The sequence below is a fragment of the Garra rufa genome, chromosome 13, assembly GCF_049309525.1.
Source record: "Garra rufa chromosome 13, GarRuf1.0, whole genome shotgun sequence".
NCBI lineage: Eukaryota > Metazoa > Chordata > Actinopteri > Cypriniformes > Cyprinidae > Garra > Garra rufa.
Genome location: NC_133373.1, coordinates 42,278,822 through 42,300,671, shown reverse-complemented (window position 1 = coordinate 42,300,671; position 21,850 = coordinate 42,278,822). Strand labels below are relative to the sequence as shown.

The following is a 21,850-nucleotide window of genomic DNA, read 5'->3' as shown; positions in this document are numbered from 1 at the left end:
GTAGTGTATCTTTAAATTTGGCATTATGTGTGTTGAATTTATTTTAATTGCAATCCAGTTCAAGTTTCTATTTGACTTCCTGCAAGATGTGGCCAATTCAAAAATCCTCATAAATAAAAGAGAGCCATCTTCAATTGTGAATTTTGCACAACCCTGGTGATACCATGCTGTTGCAGCTACTAACTTGCAAATAGTGTTGTTTTTACATGCAGTCTCGTCTCAAAGCACAGTGCGTGTCTTTATTAGGACTCATTGCGAGACATGTCCGTTGCAGCTAGAACTATATAAACCGCAACAATGCTAATAAACGTCTCTGTTGTGTTTTCTTCAGGTACGACACCATCACGAATCAGTGGGAGACGGTGTCTCCGCTGCCCAAGCCGGTTCATTCTGCAGCTGCCACGGTGTGCGGAGGGAAGATCTACGTGTTCGGCGGCGTGAACGAGGCCGGGCGCTCGGCTGGTGTTTTACAGTCTTACGTCCCTCAGACCAACACCTGGAGCTTTATAGAGTCCCCCATGATCGGTAGGTACATCGCTTCAACAACAGTTTGTTAATGGAAAATGAAAATTGTCCATTTGCGCATCTAAATTTTCACCCGTAGACAATTTAAAAACATGTATTTGTCAATACGGCACCAGGAGGTGCTTCGGTATTTGTGGTCTGCCTTGGTGAAAGGCTTTTATGGGGTTGTTTGCTTTGCTCAGGGGCTCAATCGTAGCAGAAGAACAGCAGGACTGATACGGCAGATTGAGACGCACCATCTTTACTTGCAGTAGGAGGTTTTCAGGCTTCAATTAGCTCAGTGATTGCTGTGCTATGGCATCATAAAAGCCATTTCATAAACTAAATTAACTCGGTAATTAAATTAAGTTGCATTCAGTACATAGCACTAGATAAACACGAAGAAGAAGAATCTCTTTATTTGTCCGATCGGGAGTCCACGATCATCTTTAATTGTTGTGATGATTGTTCAGACACTTGAGTTTATTTCCATGTTTACATTTGTGCGGAACGGTCACATTTAATCAACCTTCTAACAGGTGAAGTTGTAAGTGTATAATTAGGATTAAATGAACAGCACAGAGTTCACCACTGTTTTTGAACCAATTAGACAATTATACATATACTTGTACATTTTCCACTGATGTATGGTTTGTTAGGATAGGACAATATTTGGATGAGATACAACTATTTAAAAATCTGAAATCTGAGGGTGCAAAAAAATCTAAATATTGAGAAAATCGCCTTTAAAGATGTTCAAATGAAATTCTTAGCAATGCATATTACTAATCAAAGATCAAGTTTTGATATAATTAGTGGAGGAAATTTACAAAATATCTTCATTGAACATGATCTTTAATTAATATTCTAATGATTTTTGGCATAAAAGAAAAATCGACCATTTTGACCCATACAATGTATTTTTGCCTATTGCTACAAATATACCTGTGCTACTTAAGACTGGTTTAGTGGTCCAGGGTCACATTTAGTTAATACAATAGCTAATGTGAAACAATTAAACAAAGCTTTTAGAGTTTTTATTAATCTTGGTTATATACTTATTTCTTTCTTTTTATCATTTCAAGTTGTACATAAATTATTTGATGTACAATTGAATATTATTTTAAATAATAATTTAAATCTAATTTACTTTTTTATTTATATATTTTATATATGACATTTTTAATAATAGAATAAAAATATGTCAGATATTTAATATAACAATAATGAACTATTTCACAACATGTATTAATCTTAATTCATGTTATTTAATTTATTACATTAATATAATGTAATTTTCTTTTTTATATATTAGAATTTTTTAATAGAATATAAAAAAAATATATCAAATATTTAATATAACAGCAATGAACAAACATTTTGGAACATTTTGGTTTATGTTATGTTTATTGTTATTTATATAATAAAATAAAATTATTTATTTATTATAATATTTAAATATATATATTTTTTAAATCTAACATTTAACATACAAATTCTTTGGTATATTTAACATATTTGTATTAGAATTTATAAATAATAAATTTGGTTTAAAACAACAAAAACCTTTTCATATACATTTCATATATACTGTAAAAAAAATGAACAATTTTACATTATTCATTAATCTTGGCTCATGTTATTTAATTTTAAGTTGTATATATTATATAAATATTGTTTTTTTAATTTATATTTATTTGTATATATTTGTATAGTTTATATTATAAAATAAAGATCTACTATATTATATATTTTGACATTTCTTTGTTATATTCATTTTTATAATTTATAAATAATAAATGCTGTAAAAAATACAAAAAATATTGTTTAATAATTTATATATATATATATATATATATATATATATATAAATTATTAAACAATATTTTTTGTATTTTTTTACAGCATTTATATATATATAATAAACTAATATAATTATTATAAAAAATAATTTATTTGTATATTATTTAAATATTATAACGCAAACAATACCATTAATGTGTAATATTAAACATGGTTATATTTAAATATTTGTATGATGTATTTATGAATAATAAATGCTGTTTATAATATCAATCAGTAATGAACAATAATTTGACAGTTTATCTTTGTTCGTGTTGCTTCAAATACTAATTAATTTGTAACATGTATGTAACTGCGTGTATACCTGTGTTACCAGTGATAATATTTAAATAAATTATAATAATGTAAGTGAATAATAATATAAGCCATTACTGTTGCAATTTTAGTTGCCTACACAAGGTTAAATTAAAGATAAATACCAGCATGGTATTTAAACATAGGATGATTTGTTTTAGGATTAAGATTAATTAATTTTCCTATAGGCCTTTATTTTTATTTTTGTCTACCCAGAATGCGAGAGTACCATTCTCCCATTGCATATTTTCCCCTACAGTGTCCACAGAGGTGCTGACCTTCCACTAAAGGCTTTTAAAAGGTTCATTTCTTCAAGGTCCCTGTGTGATTCTGTTGTTTGAAGACCCGCAGTCAGTAGTAAACACTACTGAGCAAACACTAGTTCAGCCAGTGCCAACAAGACAAGCTGTCAGTGAAGGTCGAGCAGGCAGAGTGCCACTGGAAGTGCATGCAGCCACGTGGACGGCGGGGAATTGATTGCAAACAATTGCTTGTACAAATTACACAAGATTGCAGGGCGTCTTTAGAGTACAGCCACATTAAAAAGTGATTCAGGGAGCCTCGGGACAGTCTGATGAGTTATCACTGAACTGGCTCCCGGCCACTCGACTAGCGCTCACCGCCGGACTCCTGTCAACCAAACATCCCTCAGTCTCCAAACTACAAGTACGAAGGGTAGCCCGGTGTTTATAAAACACGTTTAAAGCATGTCAATTGGCCAGGCGCTATGTCAGAGTGAGAAATAGGTTCGACTGAAGTAGTCTCACTTAAAACGCTTCAACTTGTTTATTGCGGATGGCGTTCTCACCCCAACTTCTCTGGGAATCTAGCTATTCAAACAACTCCTTTCCCTTCTCCTTTCGTTTTTAATAGCTTTTCTCTGCCGCATTTCACCTCTCTCGAAAATCGAGCGAGACACTTTTGCAAATTGGTGGCGCGAACTGTTGTTGTTGTCTTGTTTCGCTCTCAAAAAGCTGAATCTCTCACGTCTCCATTGTGCCAGATACAGGTCCCCCCATTTGATCGAAACCTTGAGACGTCTTGCCGGTGGCAGGATTTCAGCATCAAAGAAGCAAGACCGAGCTTTGGCGTCACGTTCGAGCCCCTCGAGTTGCAAGAACGCGGGCCAAACATGACTCAAACCCAACAATGAGCTCTGCTGATAGCATCAGCATTGGGTTTGAAAATGAAACAACAGATAAACAGAGCCTCGCGTAGGGTGAGATTAGGACTTAACGGAGCTGACCCTACAGCGCTTGCGATCATGACGCAAACAAAGCACTCAGGGAGGCTGAAAAAGTGACTTAGCGTATGTTCGAGGGGGGTGCCAAAACGGCGCTCTCGTTACAGAAGAGGACGCCTCCCCTTGGGTTATGCCGCTGATCAATTCGACAACGCTCGCTGTGACTGGTGTGCTATGAAAAGAGGGCGTAATCTGGGCTGTCACTCAAAGTCGAGCGGCGGGAGGTTTTAATGAGAAGCACCTGGCAGTCATGAGCTGGCAAATGACTGATAGACCAACAAAAGGTCAACGAGCTGAATGCAAGATGGATCATACCAAAAAAAAAGTTTGCATCCTCTTGATTCTTAATACTGTGTTGTTACCTGAATGATCCACAGCTTAGTGATAGTTGTTTATGAGTCCCTTGTTTGTCCTAAACAGTTAAACTAAAAGTTTTTACCCTCCGGCTTAAAGGAGTAGTTCGCTTTCAGAACAAACATGTACAGATAATGTACTCACCCCCTTGTCATCCAAGATGTTCATGTCTTTCTTTCTTTAGTCGTAAGGAAATTTAAACTGCATTTTAGAAGTTCTAACTCGGGGGCACCATAGAAGTCCATTATATGTAGAGAAATCCTGAAATGTTTTCCTCAAAAAACACCATTTCTTTACGACGGAAGAAAGAAAGACATGAACATCTTGGATGACAAGGGGGTAAGCACATTATCTGTAAATTCTTGTTCTGAAAGTGAACAACTCCTTTAATGAAGCATCAGTTGACAAGAAATTAAGGGTTATGTGGAAAACATTCCAGGATTTTTCTCTATATCAGGGCTTCATGCTTACTTTTCCTTGTAGGAGGAACTTAAATGTAGGAGCACAGTCAATTTCAGGAGCACCTTCTAATCAATAATCAAACAAATCCATTACGAGGTGATATTTGACCCCTTAAAGTGATTTACAGGGTTGTTTTTACCTTTGTAATGGCATTTTTGGCAAGATTATGTCATCTTTTATGTCAAATTAAAAAAACAAAAAAACATTTTTTAAGCTTTTTAAAATTTCTAATTAAAATAACAGAAGATCAAGTTGAATAAGAATAAGTTACCAATCAAATGAAATCAGTATTACCAAAATAAATTTGTACTACAGAGGTGGCACAGAAGAACACAAAAGTTGCTTGATGGTGTTTTTTCATGTTTAATGAGGCTCAGCGGTGGCATGAGTGCAATCAAATTCATAAATTCATGTTGAGATTAATATTTTAAATATAACATTTTGAATACAGAAATCTTAAATGAAATAACTAAAAAGATACTTTTTAAAATGAAACTAAATCTGCCAGTAGGTGGCGGCAAGTCAGATTTAATTACTGAAACATATCATATTCATTTGACTCATTCGAACGGCTGATTTATTCAGAAATAAAGAAGGTGAATGTCTTTCTAAATGGGAAATTGAATCATTGACTCACTAGATTTGTTCAAAAATAAATGTTTATTAATAAATGAAACGACGCTGTGTTTGAATGGAGATGCGCAGCGGCTCAGATGTGACTTGTTTCAGACCTTTTTTGATGACAAAATAGAGCAAAATCAAGCATAGTGTTATAGTCAGAATTTAAGTCACTTAATATTAATTTCTTGTTTATTGAACTGTTGTATTAAATCAGTATCTCATTTACAAACTCCCTTAAAAATCATTAAAAGCTGTCACTCATCTCAGTTCATCAGGAACAGTTCATCAATGAATCTCTTATTTACACTCTCTCTTCACTTTATTTTATGATAGGATTCATCAGATATGTCCGTGATACATTACTTAATCGACAACGCTCGCTGTGACTAGGGCTGTTCGATTCCGAAATTTTTTGAATCGATTCCGATTCCCATTCCTGGTTCTGGAATCGATTGGATTCGATTCCAGAATCGATTCCTCACAGTTGTTGAGGATTCTTGTTTTTAAGATCGGATGAAGCTAATTTCGCAATGAATGCAGGATGTAAAGGTCGTAGAAAGTTGCCTTCTCACAATATGAAGCTTCATTTGCAAAAAAATCAGATTTTTCTGGCTGGTTTTAAATTGTAATTTTATCTGCATTGCCCATGAAATTATGCTGCCTTCATGTGCTATCGTAATTATGGTAAATACCAAAATCCGACATCTAAATTGCACATGAACACCCACTCACATTGTAATTTCCACTGGAAAGCTCGAAATTTTTTATGAGACCCGAGTTGCCGAGATGGGATAAACTTTGACCTTTCAACATGGCGGACAGCAACGAAACTATACTGAATGATAAGCATTGCATGATGTTAAAAGTTCTCTGCTGTTTAGTTGGTTAGTTTGTAGCCCCCATAATGCTGGGGCATAAAGGATTTTAATAACGTCGCTATTTAAACGTAGTGTTGTCTTTAAAAATACCGTTAAGAGAAGATGCTAGCTTGTCGTGGCTCGCCTCCAGTAGGGTGCTGTGCGGTACAGTGTTCTGAAGGAGGCAATTTTCTCATGTTATTTTATTTGGTCTGTTTTACCAAAGTAGCATGTGAGGACAAATTGCGAGTCCGCCATGTTTCTCTTCACTACGACAACTAAAGCACCTGAACACGACACACCGGTAATTTCCACTTCACAAGTGGAAAGCATCATCTTTCCCATATCACATGAAGGCAGCATTAGTCATAACCCACAGCTCAGCAGTGGACATGCATTTATTGCATGAATAAAACAAGACATGACATGTCTAAAATGACAAAATTAGCAAACACTGAAACAAAATAAGCTGAACTTTAACAACAACATATATAGAGCTCGTGGCGTAGCTGTCAGTCAGATGCGCTCTCGGCCACTGATATCATGCTCTCTCTGTGTTTTCTTTCATTTGCTGATAGAACGGTTAAAAATAGCAATTATTTAAGATGTAAATAATATCAAGACCCTCGATCACATCATGATCTATTCTGTCGTGCAGCGCTCAAAATTGTGGACAACATGAGCCAGTTCCCCTGTAAAAAAAACTTCAGAATCGTTTTTTGAACTGGTTCATTTAAATGATCTATCAAAAACGATTTTTTTTTCGTGGAAACGAATCAGACTTAATAAGTATTAGCGAGCAAGAGGCAAATTGCATGCATCATTACACTCAGATGAGTTTAGAAATGACTCGTTTTCATTGGTGACAGAGATATGCAGTCTTAATGGGATGCAGCCTTCCGATCAAGAGGCTATTTATAAGTTTTGCTGAAATGAAAACGGCTCTGAATGAGGAGTCGATTCCCCTTAATGGGATCGATTCCAAACGTTGGAATCGACTCTCGATTCCCAATGCCTCGGAATTCTTTTTGGAATCGATTCCCAGCCCTAGCTTTGACTGGAGTGCTATGAAAAGAGGGCGTAATCTGGGCCGTCAAGTCGAGCGGCGGGGGGTTTTAATGAGAAGCACCTGGCAGTCACGCCGCCAAGCGAGAACCCATCTTGTGCTTCCTTTTCAACCATTAAATCCAGCCGTTGTTTTACAGATTGGCTTCTCGAAGGCGCAGAAAAAAACCCCAAAACAAAACCTTGAACGCAGCCACGTGAATTATTCATAGGTGTAATAAATTGGCCCAGCTGTAATCGTTTGGGAGACAATTTCTGTCAGAAAGCGAAGGCTGATAGCCTCTCGTCGAGCTTTGCATTCGGCTCAACGACCTTTTGCGTGTTCGCGAGCGTGCGTCGGTCTGTCAGTCATTTGCCCGCTCGTGAAAAGATGTGATTATTTCTGTTTCTTGGCCATTTACCCTCGTGCAAAGAAGGATGGAGTGAGTAAAACCTGTCACGTTGTGAAGGGTCTTTGGATATTACAGAGGTAATTTCCTCTGTGTGGAATCATTAGACGGAACAGGCGCCGTAGATCTGTTTGCCATTATTTGTCGTGCTACGCTTAATAACGTGAAGCATAAAGGATACAGGGACGTGGGAAATGGGATGTGGCAGGAAACAGGCTGGGAAGATCATAAATGCATTACGAATGGTGCTTCAAACCCTGAAGCACTCTTCAAACTTTTGCAGGCTGACGCATTGGAGAATTAGTGATCATTTACGCACCCCCGTGTCATCCAAGATGTTTCTACAGGATTTTTCTCCATATAGTGGATTCAGTAGTGGTTTAGAAGGCTCTACAAGCTGAGGAATAATAGTGTTATCTAGTGAAATGGTTGATGATATGTGATTTTCTAAAAAAGTTTACATAAGTTATTTTACCAAAATAAGAGGGATCATACAAAATGCGTTTTTTTTTTTTTTTTTTTTTTACTTTAGTACTGACCTGCATAAGATATTTCACATAAAAGACGTTTACATACACTTGATTTTTAATATTGTGTTGTTACCTGAATGATCCAGTTCCCACAAATTCTTTGGTTTTTCAGCATTTTTGAACCCTTTCCAACAATGACTGTATGTTTTTGAGATCCAACTTTTCACACTGAGGACAACTGAGGGACTCATATGCAACTATTACAGAAGATTCAAACATTCACTGATGCTTCAGAAGGAAACATGATGCATTAAGAGGCAGGGGTGAAAACTTTTGAACAGAACAAAGATGAGTACATTTTTCTTATTTTGCCTAAATATTTTCATTTAGTACTGTTTTTTAGAAGCTACAGAAGTTACATTTACACTGATCGTCAAATTTAAAAAAGTTTTAACCCCCTGCTTAATGAAGCATCAGTGAGCTTTTGAATAATCTGTAATAGTTGCATATAAATCCCAGTTGACCTCAGTGTGAAAAGATGGATCTCAAAATCATACAGTCATTGTTGGAAAGAGTTCAAATACACAAAAAGCTGAAAACTAAAGAATTTGTGGGACCTGAAGACTTTTTCTGAAGAACAGCGAGCAGTTTAACTGTTCAGGACTAACAAGGGACTCATGAACAACAAGAATCAAGTGTATGTAAACTTTTGAACATTTTTATAAATTCAACTATTATTTTCTCTTGTGGACTATATGTAAATGTATTTTATATAAAATATCTTATTCAAGTCAGTACTAAATAAAAAAACAAATAATCAAATTAAGTCAAATAATAATTAAGTCAAATAATTAACATTTTGCAGATTCTTTAAGATGTATATAAACTTTTGACTCTACTTAACGACAAATGCTCGTCTTGCACTAGCTGAACTTCACACATTATGTAGTCACATTGGAAAAGTCGTGTGACGTAGGCGGAAGTCCCGACCCAGTGCAAAAAAAAAAAAAAGTCAAAACCCCATTACAAAAAAAGGGTTAAACAAAATTCCTCAACTGGGATCATGTAGAGCCCTTTAAAGCTGCATTGAAACTGCAGTTTGAACCTTCAAACCGCTGGCCACAATTGAAGTCCACTATATGGAGAAAAATCCTTGAATGTGTTCTTCGAAAAACCTAATTTCTATGCTACAGAAGAAAAAAAGACATGGATAACATGGGGGGTGAGTAAATTATCAGGAAATTTCTATTCTGCAAGTGAACTAATCCGTTAATCATCCGTCGTTTCTTTGTAATTTTCTCAAAAGAACATTGCGAATTTGTGCTGATAAGGATGCAGGCATCCCAGCAGCTGTATGATTTACTCATAGCTCCACAAAGCACCACACATCTTGCATTGAGCAAGAATGTGTAAGATAACGGCAAAACAGCGCCTTTATTCCAAGGCGAAAATTCATCTGTGGCCAGAACCTACATCAGAGAAGTAACTTCTATCTGTTCTCTTTCCTCCTGTGCTCCTTTTGGGCTTATTTAGATAACAAGTACGCTCCTGCTGTGAGCCTCAATGGTTTTATCTTCATCCTGGGAGGAGCCTACGCCCGAGCCACCACTATCTATGACCCAGACAAGGGCAACATCAAAGCCGGCCCCAACATGAATCACTCCAGGCAGTTCTGCAGGTTGGTCTAATGAACAGTAGATTGTGCTACACAATGCAATAAACGATTACAAACGCTCTCTCATTGTTCCTCCCACAGCGCGGCGATCCTAGACGGCAAGATCTATGCAACGGGAGGGATCGTGAGCAGCGAGGGACCTGCGCTGGGCAATATGGAGACCTTCGACCCTTGCACGAACACGTGGACGCTGCTGCAGAATCTGCCATGTCCGCTTTTCAGACACGGATGCGTGGTTATAAAGAAGTACATTCAGAGCGGCTGACGACGCGCTCGCCTCCGGACTTCTCTAATGTCACGAACTGGCCTAAACCAGCCCATCGAGCTCCTGGGTGGAACGTGGTCGGACCATCACGGTCGAGATCCATAGCGTAGCTCCCACTCAGGTGTTGTGCCATTGGAACGGTATCCTAGGTCAGCCAAATGCAATTTATTGACTCCCCTTCCATTGTTTGAGTTGTTCTTGTCCCACGTCATGTTTCTTTGATAAGGTTCCCGTCAAATCTCGTTTTTCATCAGTAGTCATGTCATGAGGTGAGGACTGTGTGTCGTATATAAAGATCGGTTGCATCATGAAGGGACTTCCGCAAGAAGCCAAAGTCGTGTCGCCCTCCAGCGAGGGTCAGCGCTACAGAGAGCCGGGATTGAATGAAGGCCCTCCTGAACTCCAAAGCACAAAATACCAGAACCTGTGATGCCCGGAGGAGTTTCATTTCATTTTGTTCTGTGTAAATCATTCCACCTTATTTTTCTGTGGGTTTTATCCTTGTGTTTTATTCCGATTCACGAGCCTGCAGCCGTGGCAGAATACAGATGGAGCGAGATGGAAGGAGAAACTTTGTATTATAGGGAAGATATGTATATTTTAAAAACCAATGAAAATTGTGTATAAATGTTTTTAGAAAAAAAAAGAAAAAAAAATCAATGGATTGGACAATGTCTGTAAATCTGTACCCTACCGGAACAATTTACGTTATTAATGCTGAAATACATATCCAGAATTCTAAAGAAACAAGTCGACTGTTTATTTACATTTCACTCATTTGTGTGAAGTTTCCACAATCACTTCCCACAAAACAACTTCTGGTCATACTTTAGTTTGGGGACCAATTCTCAATATTAACTAACTCCCAAATATGTGACCCTGGACCACAAAACCAGTCTTAAGTCGCTGGGGTATATTTGTAGCAATAGCCAAAAATACATTGTATGGGTCAAAATTATTGATTTTTCTTTTATGTCAAAAATCATTAGGAAATTAAGTAAAGATCATGTTCCATGAAGATTTTTTGTAAAATTCCTACTGTAAACTTATCCAAATGTAATTTTTGATTAGTAATATGCATTGTTAAGAACTTAATTTGGACAACTTTAAAGGTGATTTTCTCAGTATTTTGATTTTTTGCACCCTCAGATTTCAGATTTTCAAATAGATGTATCTCAGCCAAATATTGTCCTATCCTAACAAACCATACATCAATAGAAAGCTTATTTACTGAGCTTTCATATGATGTATACATCTCAGGTTTTGTAAAATTTAACCTTATGACTGGTTTTGTGGTCCAGGGTCACATATGGCTTTTGCCTCAATAAACTCTTGATTTTCTGCTTAGTAATAGTACGGTAGATAAGTTTTGGTATGGTGTGTGATTAAAGGATTAATTCACTTCTAGAATAAAAGTTCCTAAACATTTCTGTAGGTAGTCAGTCAATGCCTTAACTAATCAACGAGTGTCATACCAAGTCAGTCTGTGGCTAATTGATCAACAAGTGTCTTAACCAATGTCTAAACTAATCAATCTCTGGCTAGTCAATTAGTGTCTTAACTAATTAACCAGTGGCTTAACTAATCAATCTGTCTAAACTAACCAATCTTTGGCTAATCGATCAGTGCTAACAGATCAATTTGCCTTAAAGGGATAGTTCACCCAAAAATGAAAATTTGATGTTTATCTGCTTACCCCCAGGGCATCCAAGATGTAGGTGACTTTGTTTCCTCAGAAAAACACAAACAAAGGAAAACCGGTGCAGTCTGCCAGCCAAATAGTGGACGTGGATAGGCACCAAACCTTTAAAAGTAAACAAAAACATGCACAGACAAATCCAAATTGCCGTAAGGGGAAATCAGTGAAAAGTCCCGAATGAGTTTGCGCAAGCAAACGTAATCTTTTAGCTTTAAATCGATTTGAACAATCAGGATAAGCGCAAGTAATTACCATTTTGAATAGCCGCTATACCCACAATCTCTGTGCACTGTGTAAACAATGGGTGTTGTATACATGCAACAGATTGCATCCGGTGTTTGCGTATACTATGCCAGAGCGTGTTCACATGTCGCGAGCCGGATGCTAAACTCGTGCTCTAGACCAGCGGTTCCCAATTCCAGTCCTCGCGACCCACCGCTCTGCACATTTTGCGTTTCACGCATCGCTTCCGACGTTGTTCATTATTCATTAGTTCGAAGCGAGCGTATGTGTTCCATTTGAAGGTTATTAAAGCGTGCGAGACGTAAATTTAAAATGCATTTATTTACAGATGCACTTATGTCACACTTCTCTAGTAAGTTTCATCTGTGTGTGAAGACGCTACATGCGGTGACGTAGCGCAAATATGTGAATGAATGTTTTGAAGTATAGTAAACAGGGAGCAGGGAGCAATGAACATTTTGCAGGGACCATGTCAATCGGATCGCAGTTCCTGCACGGACCTCACTTCTAATGAGCTGGTTATCTGAATCAGGTGTGTTAACTAAGAGAGACATGCAAAATGTGCAAGAGCGGTGGGGCGCGAGGACTGGAATTGGGAACCGCTGCTCTAGACAGATGGACGTGGCTGTGTATCAAAGGTAAAAAAAATGATATAAATACTGAATAAATACAGATCGTTTGGTGTCTTAGGACATTAATGTATCGTCACGAGCCACAGGGTGCAATTTGGATTTGTCTGTGCATGTTTTTGTTTACTTTTAAAGGTTTGGTGCCCATCCACTCATATTATTTGTCTGGCAGACTGCACCGGTTGTCATTAAAAATCTTTGTTTGTGTTCTGCTGAGGAAACAAAGTCACCTACATCTTGGATGCCCTGGGGGTAAGCAGATAAACATCAAATTTTCATTTTTGGGTGAACTACCCGTTTAACTAATAAATCAATTTCTAAACAAATCAACCCGTAGCTAGTCAGTCAGTTCCTTAACTAATTAGCCAGTGTTTCAACTAGTCTAATTGATGGTGACTAATTGATCAATGAGTGTCTTAACTAATCAATCAGCATCTTAAGCAAACAACCAATGTCTTCACTAATCATCCCATGCTTTAATGAATCAAGGAGGGTCTTAACCAGACAACAAGTGCCTTAACTAATTAACCAATGCCTTGGCTAATCAACCCGTGTTTTAACTAATCAGTCCATAGCTAATTCTGTCTTAACTTATCAACCAGTGTCTTAACCAATATTTAAACTAATAAATCTGTGGCTAGTCAATCAGTGCCTTAACTAATCTACCAGTGCTTAACCTAGTCAGTCAGTTTATTAACCAACCAACCAACCAACCAATCTATCTATCTATCTATCTATCTATCTATCTATCTATCTATCTATCTATCTATCTATCTATCTATCTATCTATCTATCTATCTATCTATCTATCTATCTATCTATCTATCTATCTATCTATCTATCTACCTATCTCATTAAGGCCTTAAAATCCTTGAAAAAGTATTAGTTTTTTTGTTTTGTTTGCTTGAACTTCAACAGTGCCAAAGTTGGCTGCTTTTGCAAGTCAACAAATGCTATTGCAAAAGTTATTTGTGAATGTACTTTTTTTTTTATTGGTCAATCTTCCACTCATCCAGAATGGTTTGCTGTATGCCATTTAAAATTTTCCAATTTACAGACGCAGCACACCATCCAAAAAGTGCCGTAACCCTTATTACAAATCAAGACAGGACTCGGATTGAAATTGAAACACGAGAACGACTTCAATTTGCACCTTTTATTCAAGTATATCACAGCAGTTTATTTCAGAAATTACAGTAAATATATCATTTCACAAAAGAAGGACTGCAGGGAAGGACAGAACAATACGTGTGGTTTCGATTTGCTTCAAAGTAGAAAAAAAGGGACACAAATTCTGGTTTTACTCAAAAAAATTTAATTCCCTCAACCTTGTAAATCATTAAAGAGGGGGGTATAAAGGAACTGATTAAATGGGATTAACTAAAACAAAAAAGGATTGACGAGTATCAACAAGAGTTGAATGGGTCTTATTCACCTACCTACTGTAAAGCAAACTGCTATTGTTCTATGGACTTCCTACCATCAGTCAAAATCGGAATAATCTCTGGTCAACTAAAGGTAATGAACACAGAACTACATAGACTTTCATGCCCACATTGTAACATCTTTAATGCAGGATTTAGGAGTTAATCTTCTAAAAAATATATTAGTGGTGCTTCTAAATGTGAGGTTGGATTTCGATTACAGGGTGTGTCTTGTCAATTGGCATCAACTAAAGCTAATTTCTCAGATAAATTTGGTAAAAAGTGGTCAGCATTACAGTAGTTTTTCTTCAACGCTACACCATGTCGATGGTACTACGCACATTAGCCGCATTAACTTCCCCCTTGACATTTAAAAGAAGCATAACCACCATCATATCCACCTTTATGGAATAAATATTAATGTAGCAGAGACCTGAGACCAGTAAACCCCGTTTCTGAACATCGTGCAACACCTGCTACAAAAAATATTTGCTACATCGTGTCTCAGCGCAAAATTTCATGTAACAACTTTTCCAATTAGTTTTTCGGTTGAACATATGATGTTTAATAATTTAATAAATAACAAATGGACAGGCAATAGCACAAAGGAATATGCAACTGCGAAAGATGAGATGGACTGAAGCAAGCGTTACAATGCAAATCATGGGATGCACATGTTAAAAAAAAAACTGAAATATACAGTATACAACATTTCAGCGATATTACAATGCCATTCTTTTCTCGGCTCAAATGCAGAACAACCCAAAAAAAGGAAACGTAGCGAACAAACCCGAGGATTACTGCAGCAGCCACATGTCGGAGAGGTGATCCAGTACCTTAGCTTGAATTTCTGAAGGGCGCAGTGATATTAGAGGTCAACAAATACTGTTCGTCAGTAAACAGGTCATTACTTTCGTCTCTTCGCTTGAAAACAACTCGCTGAGGTAGCTGCGGTTCTGTCTCTCACACGCACTGCAGTAGTCCAAAGCTAACAGCTAACTCCTAGTAACTTTCTTTTGCATATGTCTTAAAAAGTGTTTTTTTTTTTTTTCCGTTTTTCCATTTTTTATAGCACCGGATCCAAACGCAAGGTCGCGAGGACTCTTGCACTTGGATCAACGTTCTTTATAAAGCGATGAAAGTTAACGAAAGACTCGGTTAATGCTACTTACACAACGCCAAGATTAAAGGAGAAGTTAACTTCCAGAACAAAAATGTACAGATAATTTACTCACCCCCTTGTCATCCAAGATTTGTCTTTCTTTCTTCAGTTGTAATTGTTTTTTGAGGAAAACACTTCAGGATTTCTCTCCATATAGTGGACCTCTATGGTGCCCACGAGTTTGAACTTCCAAAATGTCGTTTCAAAGCAGCTTCAAAGGGCTCTAAACAATCCCAGACAAGGAAGAAGGGTCTTATCTAGTGAAACGATTTACACTTTATATACTTTTTAACCTCAAATGCTCATTTTGTCTAGCTCTGCGGCAACTCTGTGTATTTCGATTCAAGACAATTAAGGGTATGTCAAACAACTTCCATCTTATTTTCTTCTCCAACTTCAAAATCACCCTACATCGTTGCAGAAGCACCGACCCAGTGTTTACAAAGTGAATATACGAAGAAGATCAAACCTTCACAAAAAAAAAGGTAAAACAGCGATGTAGGGCGATTTTTAAAGTTGGAAAGAAAATAAGATGGGAGTTTTTTGACATACACAGAAATATACAGAGTTCACACAGAGCTAGAAAAGATGAGCATTTGAAGTATATAAATTGTTAATTTTATTTTAGAAAATGACCAATCGTCTTGCTAGATGTAGGACAATTTTAAAGTTGGAGGAGAAAATAAGATAAGAGTTTTTCGACATGCCCTAACTGTCTTAAACCGGAATACACAGTTCACAAAAAGACTAGATGAGCATTTTAGGTTAAAAAGTATAAATAATGTCTTTTTTTTTTTTTTTTTAAGAAAATGACCAATGGTTTCGCTAGATCAGACCCTTCTTCCTCAGCTGGGATCATTTAAAGCCCTTAGAAGCAGCATTTAAACTGCATTTTGGAAGTTGGGCACCATTGAAGTCCACCATATGGAGAGAAATCCTGAAATGTTTTCCTCAAAAAACTTAAAGAAAGACAGACACGAACTTCATGGACAACAAGGGGGTGAGTAAATGATCTGTAAATCTTTGTTCTGGATGTGAACTTCTCCTTTAATGCGACAGCTGACAATATTCGACGATACAAGTTAACACAATGGAAACACTATAAAGGTCAAATATTAAAAAATACAACAAAATATAGTAATGCTTTACGTTCGAAAAATCCAGCACTGCCTAGACTGCCATTTTTTTAACTGCCAAATATGTGATGTTTAAGAAAAATTGATGGCAAAGAAAGCCACGATGTATGATGAAGCAAACCGTGAAGAGAAGAGATTGGCAAACAGTTAACTACAACATACGCCACGTTTTTATCGGTTTGTAGTTTTGTGGCTCGTCCATAAACACTGATAGTCAATATTCGGCGATTTATTCCGTTTTTAGACTATTTTAAAGGTTAAGGCACATGCTAGGCAGTGCAATCTCCAGATATCTACTCTCAAATCCAGTTAAATCAGAAAAAAACAAAATGCGATGTGTCTAAAATTACACCATTTCTTTCCTAAAGGGCTATCTGTTTATTTTTCGTCGGTTTTCTACAAATATTATAGTCTGAATTTGTCACAAGGAAGTTACAATACAGAGGCCTTGGAAATTTTACAATTAACATCGAGTAGAAAACAACTCTATAAATGATTTTTTTTTTTTTTCCCCCAGCAAGAGTATCTCTATGTGGCTAAAAAGTGTTGATAATCCCGTGTGACATCAAAGGTTGACGGGTGGATGTAGAAAGAGGGCGATGTAGTTTATTTCCACAGTAAACGACCAGCTGACTTGCGCCGTAGGGCATCATGCCATTTGTATACAGTTTGCCAATGCTGGTGAGAATCTGTGTTTTATTATGTATGTGAGTTTGCTTCCAGTAGAGGGAGGCTGAGGTTGCTTTGTGACATCACACAATCGTTTATTGTACTGTTTGTTTGTGTTTTGTTTGCTTATTAATGAGAACAACAAGCAGCAGACGAAAAAGAAAAAAAAGAAGAAGAAAAAAACCAATAGCACCCAATAGCACCAAGAACGATCGTCGACAATTGGCATGTATGCGAGTTTACAAAAAAAAAAATCAAAACGAAGGAAAACCTCCAGGAGTTTTTGTGTTTGGTTCTGTAGACTGGTTCTGTTTCAGGTACCTGAGATGATAGCACCAAGGTCGCCTCTGTAAGCCTTTGTTTCTAATGTCTGCACCTTCTTGCTGTTATTTGAGACCAAGGCGTCCAGACCCACTCGACGTTAAGGATTTGGCGCAGAACGCCGGCCTCTCCCTCTCGTATCAAAAGAGTCTCCGATCACGTTTCTCTCTGAAAGCCCTCTATTCATCACAGGAATGTTTCGAAATGTTCGGCTTGCCTCTCCATCGCCTGCAAAATTTAAAAAGATGGACAGCAGCATTGTTAATTGCATGTGGATCCAATCAAATATTATCACTTGTCTTTATGTACCGTTTTAATGGATATTTTTGTAAATGAAACCCAGAAGAACTTCAAACAAAGGATTGAAGGTCATTATTCGGATTAGACTGGATTTTCATCTTAAATATTAAAAGAAATCTCTTGTTTTCTATACTCTACTGCAGGAGTTCTCAACTCTGGCCCTCGAGGTCCATTTTCCTGCAGAGTTTAGCTCCAACCCTAATCAAACACACCTGAACAAGCTAATCAAGCTCTTCATCATTACTAGAAAGTTACAGGCAGGTGAGTTTGATCAAGGTTGAAGGTAAACTCTGCAGGAAAGTGGACCTTGAGGACCAGAGTTGAGAACCTCTGCTCTACTGTTTAAAAGTTTGAGGCAAGTAAGATTTTGTAATGTTGCACTTGAGTTTTATGTGATCCTTCAGAAATCATTCTCATTGTCTTATCAATGCTAAAAATGTTATATTTTTGTGGAAACCCTAATACGTTTTTGTTCATAAAAATAATGAAAAGTTCCAAATGACAGCATTTATTTGAAATATAAATGTGTCCTTGCTGACTAATATATCTATATCTATCTATATATATATATCTATCTATATATATATATATATATATATAAAACACATATATATATACTGTATAATATCATACACACACACACTTTTTTTTGCGCTGCATGGCAAGATGATTTTTTTGGGGACAAACATAGAAAAAGTTCAAAAGAACAGCATTTATATGAAATACAGCTGAATAAAAATGTTACATGATAAATAAATAATAAGTATAGAGCTATCAGTATAGAGCTACTAGTTAATAATGGAATTGTTGTAATTAAATATTCTACTGGCTCAGCAACTACTACAATAAATAGTTGGAGAACAACAAAATACAGATTTTTAGGTTTAATCCAGAGATTATAACTGGATTTACTTCAGGATAAAACAGATCAAAATAAAATAAAAATTGCCATAAATTAAACATGCTGTAGAAAAATTAAATAAATAAAACATGTATGTTTAAGTTTTACATGAGCATAAAATTAAACATGCTGTAGAGTAAATAAATAAATAAAACATGTATGTTTAAGTTTTACATGAGCATATAAAAAAAATGCCCATAAAAAATAAAATAAATAAAAAAATAAAGTCATTAGTCAGTATAGAGCAACTAGTTAATAATAGAATTGTGGTAATTAAATATTCGACTGTCTTAGCAATTACTACAACAAATAGGAGACTACAAAAAGTACATTTACAGTCTAATCCAGAGATTATAACTGATTATATATATATAAAATATAAATATAAAATAAAATATAAATATAAAATAAAATATAAATAAATATATTATACATAAATATAAATAAAAATGCCATGCTGTAGAAAAATAAAATATATGCATTGCATTTATAAGTTTTACATTAGCATATAATAAAATAAAAATGCCCATAAAATTAAACATGCTATCTATTATCTATAATAGATAAATAAAATAAAATAAAAGTCATTAGTCAGTATAGAGCTACTAGTTAATACTGCAATTGTTTTAAATATTGTACTGGCTCAGCAATTATTACAAATAAATAAATACAGATGTACTAAAAGATTTTAAGAACATTTATAGTGTAATCCAAAGATTATAACTGGTTTTAAAATAAAATTAAATAAAATATTAAACTAAATTAAATGAAAATGCCCTTACAATTTAACATGCTACATACATATAAACACAAGTACATATAAAAAATAATACGTTTTACATCAGCACATATTTAAAATGTATAAAAAAATGAATTAAAATAAAATAAATAAAATAAAAAATGTATATATATATATATATATATATATATATATATATATATATATATATATATATATATTTTTTTTTTTTTATTATTATTATTTTTTAATAAGTTTTACATCAGCACATTTTTTTTTAAATGCAAAAGAAAATTAAACATGCTGTAGAAAAGTAAAATAAATTCAAGTAAAATATACATATTTATAAGTTTCACATGAGCACATAATAAAATAACATAACACAACAGAATAAAATAAAACATAAAATAAAAGTCCAAGTCATTAGTCAGTATAGAGCTACTAGTTAATAACTTGATTGTTTTAATTCAGTATTCTACTGCCTGAACTACTACAACATATAATTGGATCTAAAAACACAGAGGTACTAATACATTAAAGTATATTAATAATTTATTTATAGTTTTATAGTTATAGTTTTTTGTTTGATTGTTGTTGTTTTTTTATCCTAAATGTATTGCTTTTTTGTGCTGGATGGCAAGGTTTAATAAAACCTTAAATAGTGAAATAGAAATGTGTCCTTGCTGAATAATAATTGCATTTTTCTCCATGCTGCATGGCAAAATGGGTATGCTAGCAGTAAAATATCATGATTAATTCAAACCATCATGGCAGAAAATGAAGCAGTCAAATGTAGGACAGAAGACAAAGCGATTTCATGTATAAAAAAAAAAAAAAAAAAAAAAAAGGGACTAAATCAAAGATGATCAGATATCAGAGTTTGGTTTAGAAAGAAGTTTCTGGTCTATTTTTACACCATGTCATAATGAGGTGACATGTTTCCAACATCTGAAATATTTTTTTCTTCCACACAGTGACAAAGTCCAAAAATAATTTGTACTTAAAGGGACAGTTGACCCCAAAATGTAAATTATGTGATTATTTATTCACCATTAGTCCTCATTATAAATACTACGGCTTTTTTTCTTCCACGAAACAAAAAAGTAGACATTTAGCAAAGTGTCCAACCTGCTCTCTTTCAAAAAACAAAAGTAAATGAGGACCAATAGTTTTTAAGGAAAAAAAAAACACCATAAATGCTGAAGAAAAATAAAATAACAAATAACAAAAATGTCCATAAAAATAAGCATGCTGAAGGAATAAGAAAATAAAGATATAAAGTCAACAAAAATGCCGATAAAGACATGCTGGAGAAAAATTAAAAACATAAAAATCAACAAAAATGCCCCAAAAATTAAACATGCTTAAATTAAATAGTAAACAAAAATGCCCATAAAATGAAATATGCTGAAGTAAAATTAAATTAAATAGTAAACAAAAATGGCAATAAAATTAAATGTGCTGAATAAAAATTTAAATAATAAATAACATAAAATAATAAAAATAACTGCCATAAATGCTGAAGAAAAATAAAATAACACAAAATAAAAAAGACAACAAAAAATGCCCATAAAAATAAACATGCTGAAGGACTACGAAAATAAAGAAATAAAATAAAAAAGTAAACAAAAATGACTATACAAATTAAACATGCCGAAAAAAAAAAAAAAAAAATTAAATAGTAAACAAAAATGCCCATAAAATTAAACATGCTGAAGAAAAACATAAATAAAATACATGTATTTATAAGTTTTACATCAGAACAAAATAAAATAAAATAAAATAAAAATTAAATTTAAAAAAAAAAAGGTCTGGGCTTGCATCTCAAATCAAATAAATAAAACTGATGCATTAAAAAAAGGACACAGCAAAAAATAAATAAAATTGTAACACAAATCACCAAAAATGTAGTTTATATGGTCTGCATTAATAAAGCTAGCTTTATGTTTCTCCTTTTGTGCTTTTGTGACAGATTTTGACAGACATGAAAGTGAGTAAATATTGAGAGAAGTTACATTTTTGAGTGAACTATCCCTTTAACAGCCATTTAAAGTGGAATTTTAGACCAATGAGATTCTACTGTGGGCGGAGCCACCTAGTGTAACATGTTTACCTGAAATAGTCGTTCTTATTCAGGTCAAAGTATAGCTAACATTTAAACTCTTTTGGCACAGTGCAATGTTTGAACAATTAACAAAATCATGTCCAATTTCGGCTATCCTCTGTGGATCTCAGCTCTAGTCCACCGGCTGCAAAAGATCCAACGATCTGACGGAGACCAGTGGATTCAAATCTAAACACATACAGCTTTTCCAGATGGTCTCGATTGCGAATCATCCTGGAATTAATAAATACGACTCCATTAGAGTCCTCTCAAAGAGGAACTGGTACACAACATGCAAATTAGCCTTCAGTCGCGCCGGCCATAATTCCTTGGAGCAATTCTAATCTGTTTCTGCTGGGCTGCTACCATTACGATTGTATTTGAGAACAGCGCACATAATTTCCCAGGAGGCCGTGCGAGAGCTCTCCACCATCGGCGCGCCGCCGTAATTTAAACACACA

The 21,850-nt window shown here is 35.1% G+C and overlaps 2 protein-coding genes across 2 annotated transcripts in view; one reads left to right on the top strand and one right to left on the bottom strand.

The window, feature by feature from the left end:
• Positions 1-206: 206 nt before the first annotated feature.
• LOC141348551 (kelch-like protein 29) lies at positions 207-10,791 on the top strand. The gene is made up of 4 exons (XM_073852831.1): positions 207-229; positions 332-525; positions 9,656-9,800; positions 9,879-10,791. The coding sequence occupies exons 1-4, from the start codon at positions 207-209 to the stop codon at positions 10,060-10,062; spliced, it is 546 nt and encodes a 181-aa protein (XP_073708932.1). The 3' UTR covers positions 10,063-10,791.
• A 2,983-nt stretch (positions 10,792-13,774) lies between these two features.
• Positions 13,775-21,850, bottom strand: part of atad2b (ATPase family AAA domain containing 2B) — a 120,046-nt gene continuing 111,970 nt past the window's right edge. The window contains exon 27 of the mRNA XM_073852830.1: positions 13,775-17,573. Within this exon, the coding sequence (XP_073708931.1) occupies positions 17,532-17,573 (42 nt within the window). The 3' untranslated portion in view covers positions 13,775-17,531. The remainder of the gene's footprint in view (positions 17,574-21,850) is intronic.